Genomic DNA, 7,740 nt, shown 5'->3' with positions numbered 1-7,740 from the left:
GCTACTCAAATGGAAATTGAACCTATTTTTCAAGAAAAACGTATTATTCGTAGAAAGAAACAATTTGATGAAAATGCCAATGATGAGATAACACATTCAGTTGAAGAATCTTTTAGAGTTGATTATTTCTTATATGTAGTTGATCAAGCTATTTTTTCGCTTAAGTGTAGGTTTGAGCAACTTCAAGAATATGAAAATATTTTTGGATTTCTACTTGATTTGAAAAAATTATATTCTACAGATGATGATTGTTTAAAGAGATCGTGTGATAAGTTAGAAGAATTTTTAAAATACAAGACGGATTCAGATATTGATGGACAAGAGTTGTTCTCTGAGTTGAAAGTTGTAAGATGTTTGTCAAAAGAGACCAAGAAGGCAATTGAAGTGTTAGACTACATGAAGACAATGGATTGTTGTTTTCCGAATGTGTGGATCGCGTATAGAATACTTCTGACCATACCAGTTACAGTTGCTTCTGTAGAACGAAGTTTTTCAAAGTTGAAATTGATAAAATCTTACCTTCGGTCAACAATGTCACAAGAAAGGTTGAATGGATTGGCGATGGTGTCTATTGAAAAACATATGTTGAAACAAATTGATTGTAATAGTTTAATTGTTGATTTTTCATCTAAAATGCTAGAAGAGTAAATTTAAAGTGAAATATTATGAATTTTAAACTATTATTGTGATAATTTTGAATGTTTTTATATAATAAAAAGTTTTATTCATATTTGTCATATATAATTTTATTTTTAAATGTTAAAAATTTTATATAAAATTTTGCATAGGCCATAAAATCAAATTTCGCTTAGGGCCCTTAAAATGTCAGGGCCGACCCTGGTGATAGTAAGAACTTTGAACTGCCTTGTATTCATAGGTTACATAAAGCAAGATTCTATAACATTTCGGGATATATATATATATATAGATAGATAGACTATCATGTCATATACACGTAGGATATATACAAGATAGTGATAACTTATAGTTCAGAATTATTTCATTGAATCACAACAATAATAGAATTTCAAAGAAAAGGACACTGTAGCTAGCATCGGTATGAACCCACTTATTTATGGCATTAATTTAATTATTTGTAGCAGACAAAAGGGTCCAATTAATATTTCTTTGGTTGTTGTATCTCAAGAGTTAGAAGACTTCTTGGAGATAATCAACCACCTTTTTGTCCAGTTGAAATGCCTTGGCCAAAACATCAGGGTTAATCTTGGGATTGGACCCAAATACTGCATTCGCAATGGTAATAACCCCAGGATTTTGGCTGCTTAGACCAGCAATCGCGACAGCATTCTTATTCTTTGCCACATTGAACTGGAAATGAATGAGACCTTCTGGAAACACAAAGACATCTCCCGGATACAGGGTCTTGGCAAAGAGACGATTTTCTGGATTGGAGGTGACAAAGCCTACATATAAGGTACCTTCCAGCACAACAATGACCTCAGTAGCGCGAGGGTGTGTATGTGGCGGGTTAACCCCAAAGGGAGCAAAGTCGAGTCGGGCCAAGGAGATACCAAGCGTGTTAAGTCCCGGTAAGTTCATCACATTCACTGGAGTCACAGTAAAGCCAAGTTGGTTTGATGTATTTTGACGGTTAAGGAGCCCGGGGAAGAAGAAATCTTCTGGCATAGCGAGCTTTGGGTCCTTGCAAAACTTCCCGTTCACAAACACTGCATGAGATGAAAAGAATTAGGGTTGGTAAAAAGTCACTAAAATTCGTAGCAAAAAGAAAAAAATAAAGAAATAAAAGTCACTAAATATATATAGAGCAAAAAAGTCTGTGGTGATGAACCATGAAACTGAACCCATGAGGGGGAGAGAGAGAGAGAGAGAGAGAATGTACCTCCAAATTTGGTGTCATTAACAGCAACACAAAAGTCCTGCAATTGGCTTGGATCAGAAGCATAAGCAAGTGTTGAAGCCAATGCCAACACAGCCATAGTTACGAAGAGGTGGGTGCCCTTCATTCTCTTGATTTAGGATCTAAACTAACAGTAACAGTAGGGAATAATCAGCGCTTTGGATTTAGAGCTTTTCTTTGTATTTGTTTGGTTTAGATGATGGATTGGCTATTTATATATATAAAGACATGGAGTTCATGAATTGGTCAACATTTTTCTAGCTCGGCAGAGGAGATTTTCTTGGTACTGAATGGGGGAGGGGAGAGGATATTTTTTATTCGAATTAGGATGAATTGACATTTTCTTTCTTCTCAACTAAGACCAACATACATATCCTGATGAAGTTTTCTTCTGTGATTAGGTATCTACTTTCAGAATCGAAATTAAACGTTGATGCTGATTCATTCAATGAATAAATAATTATCTCCAAATGGATACGAATTCAGCTGAAGCTTGTTTTCAAGGATCCTCTTCGCTGTTCAAAAACTGATATTTAATATCAAATTAATTTACCCTAAATAAACCTAATTAAGAGATAGAGATATTGATACGCAATGAAATATTTTATTATTAATCATATGACTAAACCAAAATTCTGGGACAGTTTCGGAACCAAGTCTTGGGCCTCTTTCTGAATCATTCAATGAATAAATAATATCTCCAGATGGATATGAATTCAGCTGAAGCTTGTTTTCTAGAATATATCCTCTTCGCTGTTCAAAAACTGATATTTAATATCAAATTAATTTGCAATCTCTTCGCTCCTACTGGGGAGAACACGCATTGATTAATGTTAAACAGATAACGAGAACTTAGTCAAAATAAATAAATAAAATTAAGTACTGCAAAATAATAAGATATATAATATGAATTGTCCTAAAATACATAGCAGTAGATGTTTGAGAATTTAAAAAAAAACAAAAAATAAGGTTGCGTTCTCTTTACTGTTTCAAGTCATTTTTAGTTTTTAATTTTTTAAAATAATAAAAATACGTTCTCTTTACTATTTTTAAAAATACATTTTTAAAAACAAAAAAAATTATAAAGAAAACTCAAAACAACAAAAAGTTATTTTTAGTGTTTTCATCTAAAACAAATTCTAAATTCAAAACACATTTATATATTTATATATTCATATTTTATTATTGTAATGGGAAAAAATATTACAAAATTCATTAACTTTAAAATGTATATATTTTTTTAATAATATATTAACATTAAATATTTATAATTTACTAAATAATCAAATTTATTGAATAAAATATTATTAAAAAAATATTTTTAAAATTTCAAAAAGAATGCATTTTCTAATTTTCTGTTTTGAAAAATAGTTTTTCAAAATGACAAAGAGAACAAGTTTTAAATTTTTTAAAAACAGACTAGCAAAACAGAAAACTGAAAATGAATTCAAAACTCAAAACTGAAAATTGAAAAGTAAAGAGAACGCAGCCTACGTTTGAGAGAAGATTTATTTACCAAGTCATGACTTAGCCTAACCTTGATTTATTTAGCAGGTCATGAATTAAAAAGTACCAGGTCATTACTTAACCTAATCTTGACTAGCTAGCATAGACAATTAAAGACAATAATCTCTGGTTTTAACCTAACCTTGAATATGCAGGTCATGAACTTGCATATTCTTTTTTGTTTTTTTTTTTTTCAATTGCATATTTTGCAAGTAATAAGGATATGGTTGGGAGAAGATTAGTAATAGAATGGATTAAAGGGTATTAAAACAAGCACAATAAACAGCGCCGGCCCTGACATTTTAAGGGTCCTAAGCGAAATTTGATTTTAGGGCCTATGCAAAATTTTATATAAAATTCTCAACATTTAAAAATAAAATTATATATGACAAATATGAATAAAACTTTTTATTATATAAAAACATTCAAAATTATCACAATAATAGTTTAAAATTCATAATATTTCACTTTAAATTTACTCTTCTAGCATTTTAGATGAAAAATCAACAATTAAACTACTACAATCAATTTGTTCCAACATATGTTTTTCAATAGACACCATCGCCAATCCATTCAACATTTCTTGTGACATTGTTGACCGAAGGTAAGATTTTATCAATTTCAACTTTGAGAAACTTCATTCTGCAGAAGCAACTGTAACTGGTATAGTCAGAAGTATTCTATACGCGATCCACACATTCGAAAAACAACAATCCATTGTCTTCATGTAGTCTAACACTTCAATTGCCTTCTTGGTCTCTTTTGACAAACATCTTACAACTTTCAACTCAGAGAATAACTCTTGTCCATCAATATCTGAATCCGTCTTGTATTTTAAAAATTCTTCTAACTTATCACACGATCTCTTTAAACAATCATCATCTGTAGAATATAATTTTTTCGAATCAACTAGAAATCCAAAAATATTTTCATATTCTTGAAGTTGCTCAAACCTACACTTAAGCGAAAAAATAGCTTGATCAACTACATATAAGAAATAATCAACTCTAAAAGATTCTTCAACTGAATGTGTTATCTCATCATTGGAATTTTCATCAAATTGTTTCTTTCTACGAATAATACATTTTTCTTGAAAAATAGGTTCAATTTCCATTTGAGTAGCAATTTCTTTAGCAATAATCATATCAGATTCAAATCCAATTTCTCTATATATTTCAAAAAAAGAAATAAGTGTTTTCAAGTGACTTATAGCAACATCAATGACCATGTCGTTACTTTGTAACATTTTGCTTACTCTATTAATAGTAGACAATATATTATACCAAATAATCATACCAAACAAGAACTCAAAATCCATAATATCTTCTAATAGACTTTTAGCATCTCGAAATGCCTTAGGGTCATCACATGTTTCCATCAAATGAGTTAAAGCATTTTTTATTTGTGGAGCTTGAAATCTTATTGCTTTAATACTTTCAACTCGGCTTTCCCAACGAGTTTGTGATAGTTGCTTAAGTGTTAGGCCCTCCACATTATCTTGCAAAACTTTCCATCGTTTTGTAGAAGATGAAAACAATATATATAAGCATTGCACAATTCCAAAAAAAGATTTAGCCTTTATGCATGAATTTGCCATATCACATACTGCAAGATTAAGACTATGACAACTACATGGAGTGTAAAAAGCCCTTGGATTTACTTCTAATACTCTTTTTTGCACACCTTTATGCTTTCCTTTCATATTAGAACCATTATCATAACCTTGACCTCTTAAATCACCAATATCAACTTCAAGTGTTTGTAGAGCATTTATTAATTCCTCAAACAATCCTTGCCCTGAAGTATCGTCTACCTTAAGGAATCCTAAAAAAAACTCTTCTACCTTAACTGGACTTGTTGAGACATTTACACATCGTATGATTAGAGACATCTGTTCTTCATGACTTATATCGGGTGTACAATCAAGTATCACTGAAAAATATTTTGTTTCTTTAACTGTTTTAATTATTGCACTTTTGATCTCACCTGCCTATATGAGTATGAATTCATTTTGAATTTTGTGACTTAGATAATGATAGTGAATTGTTTTAATTCTTTCCAATGTTTTATATCTTTGTTGATTTGATCTTGCAAAGGTTTATCAATTGTTAAATTCTTTTGTAATCATTTTTCTAATTCAATCCATTTTCTCATATTATCCATATGCCCACTACTTGTTTCATGGCTTTTCAGTTTAGAACTAAGATTTTTCCAATCATTTGTCCCTTCATTAGCTAATTGAATATTGTTTTGTTCTTGTTTAAATAATTTGCAACAAAAGCAAAATACTTTATCTACTGAAATGGAGTATATCAACCATTTTCTATCACTCTTCTCACCATTTGATAAATGACGAGTGTAATATGTAGAAGAGAAATGCCTATGTTCTGAATTTTTAGGAAAATCAACCACTTAACCTCTTATAGGACATTTTTCTACCAACAAGTCTATAAAATTTTGATCAATATTTTTCCAATTATTTGGATCAGTTATGTCCAAAGGGTAAGTTGAGCATTCTGTATCTAAATCTTTATATTCTTGCTTATTTCTATTTTCAACATCTCCTAATTCATGTTGTTCTTGCATGTCGTTTTGAACCTCTTTATCTATCAAATTATCACACTCTTCATTTACTATTGTATTATTAATGTTCCTAGTAACAAATTTATCCAACGCTCCTGCTTGAGATAGAATAAACTCCTGAGTTTTTTTTTTGTTTTTTCCTTTTTTCATTTCCAGACAAATATTTTTTAGTGGACATAATAAATCAATTTAAATACGAAAATTAATATAATATCAAATTCAAATGCAACTGAGCAATTTAAATATGAAAATCAATATAATATCAAATTCAAATGTAATTGAACGAGAAACAATAGAACCTGATTAGATTTGATATTCGAAATGAAATCTGCAAAACAAATTAATAAAAAAACACAAGAGAAATAATTCAAGAAATAATATGTAAATATTCTGTGAATCAATATATATATATATATAATCAGATTATTTTCACTCTCTTTTCTGCAAAGGAAATGTGACGCGAGTGCTTGGTAGTTGGTACCGGTAGCTGTTGTGTGCTACTGACAAAACTGAAGAAGAGGAACTGAAGAAGAGAGCTAAGACTTGAGAGGGACCACGCTAGCAGAGAGAATAAAATTTAAAAGTTACAGAATAAGAAAGAAGATGAGAGCAGTGCACGGAGAAGACGAGAGGCAAAGCAGGAGTTTGAAGAAAAGTGAAGTTTTGTTGCATTAATACTTGCTTTTATTTTAATTATAAAATATTATATATATATATATATTATATATATCTACATAGCCAAGCAGTCCACTCTCAGACGCCAACTGCCAAATCAATTTTAAATTTCTTCCTTGTGCATTTGGACTTTGGAGCACACTGTCCTATACGCAATTCACTGCAAGTCTGCAATGCATTAATTGCCACTGTGTACAATTCACTTCAATGAATTAATTGCCATTTTCTCACGCCAAAATACTATTTTATTACTAATTTTTTATATTAATTAAATTTAACATTGCAACTTTCTCACGCCAAAATAATTTTTTATATTAATTAAATTTAAACTTACCTAAAAGGCCCCTAACCATTGGATTTGAGGGGGAGGGCCCTAGACGGCTGCCTAGGCAGCCTATACCCAGGGCCGGCACTGCCCTTCCCCCCATAAAACCCTGCCCCGCCCCCCCTCTCTCCCTCTTCTCCCTTCTGCGTACCCTCTTTCCCTCTTTCTCGTTCGATCTCTCGCATTCGTCCTCGCTCTCACCTCTCGCAACTGGCCCTTGCCCTTGCTCACTGGCTGGCCCTCGCCCTCGCTCACTGGCTCGCCCTCACCGACGCCCTCACCCTCGCTCTCGCCTCTCGCAGCTCTCCCTTTCCCTCGCCCTCGCTCACTGGCTCACCCTCCCTTGCTCACTGGCTCGCCCTCACCCTCGCTCACTATCTCGCCCTCACCCGTTGCCTCCCCCTCTCCCTCGCCTCTCGCAACTCACCCTCTCCCTCGCCTCTCAGTTGGTAGTTGGGGAGGTTGCATCTCTAGCTACTTGATCTAGCTCTCTAAGTCTTGCTTTCGCTAGGTGACTGGGTTGCTCGCCACTCTGCATTAACATTGGGACACTTTGGTTTAGTCTTTTGAGGTTTGGTTCAATCTTTGGTGTTGTATTCCATTCTGGTTCAAATTCAATACTAGTGACAAAAAAATCTTTTATTTCAATCTTTGGTATTATATTCTTGTTCTTGGCAGATAGGCACTGGCCAATGGACATCCCTTCATACTCTAGAGATCAAAAGATTAGAGGTAAGTTAATTTATTTGATTATGTTCTATTTAATGTGTAT

At 32.5% G+C, this 7,740-nt stretch overlaps 1 protein-coding gene across 1 annotated transcript; it reads right to left on the bottom strand.

Annotated features, from left to right (window-relative positions):
- Positions 1 to 965: 965 nt before the first annotated feature.
- On the bottom strand, positions 966 to 2,078 carry LOC127800016 (germin-like protein subfamily 1 member 11). Its single transcript, XM_052334387.1, has 2 exons — positions 1,862 to 2,078; positions 966 to 1,688 (listed from the first exon to the last, which is right to left on the bottom strand). The coding sequence occupies exons 1-2, from the start codon at positions 1,983 to 1,985 to the stop codon at positions 1,150 to 1,152; spliced, it is 663 nt and encodes a 220-aa protein (XP_052190347.1). The 5' UTR covers positions 1,986 to 2,078; the 3' UTR covers positions 966 to 1,149.
- Between the last annotated feature and the right edge of the window lie 5,662 nt (positions 2,079 to 7,740).

The sequence above is a fragment of the Diospyros lotus genome, chromosome 4 (genome assembly GCF_014633365.1).
Source record: "Diospyros lotus cultivar Yz01 chromosome 4, ASM1463336v1, whole genome shotgun sequence".
In the NCBI taxonomy this organism is placed as follows: Eukaryota; Viridiplantae; Streptophyta; class Magnoliopsida; order Ericales; family Ebenaceae; genus Diospyros; species Diospyros lotus.
Note: the sequence above shows the minus strand (reverse complement) of the source record. Positions and strands in the feature narration are given on the sequence as shown.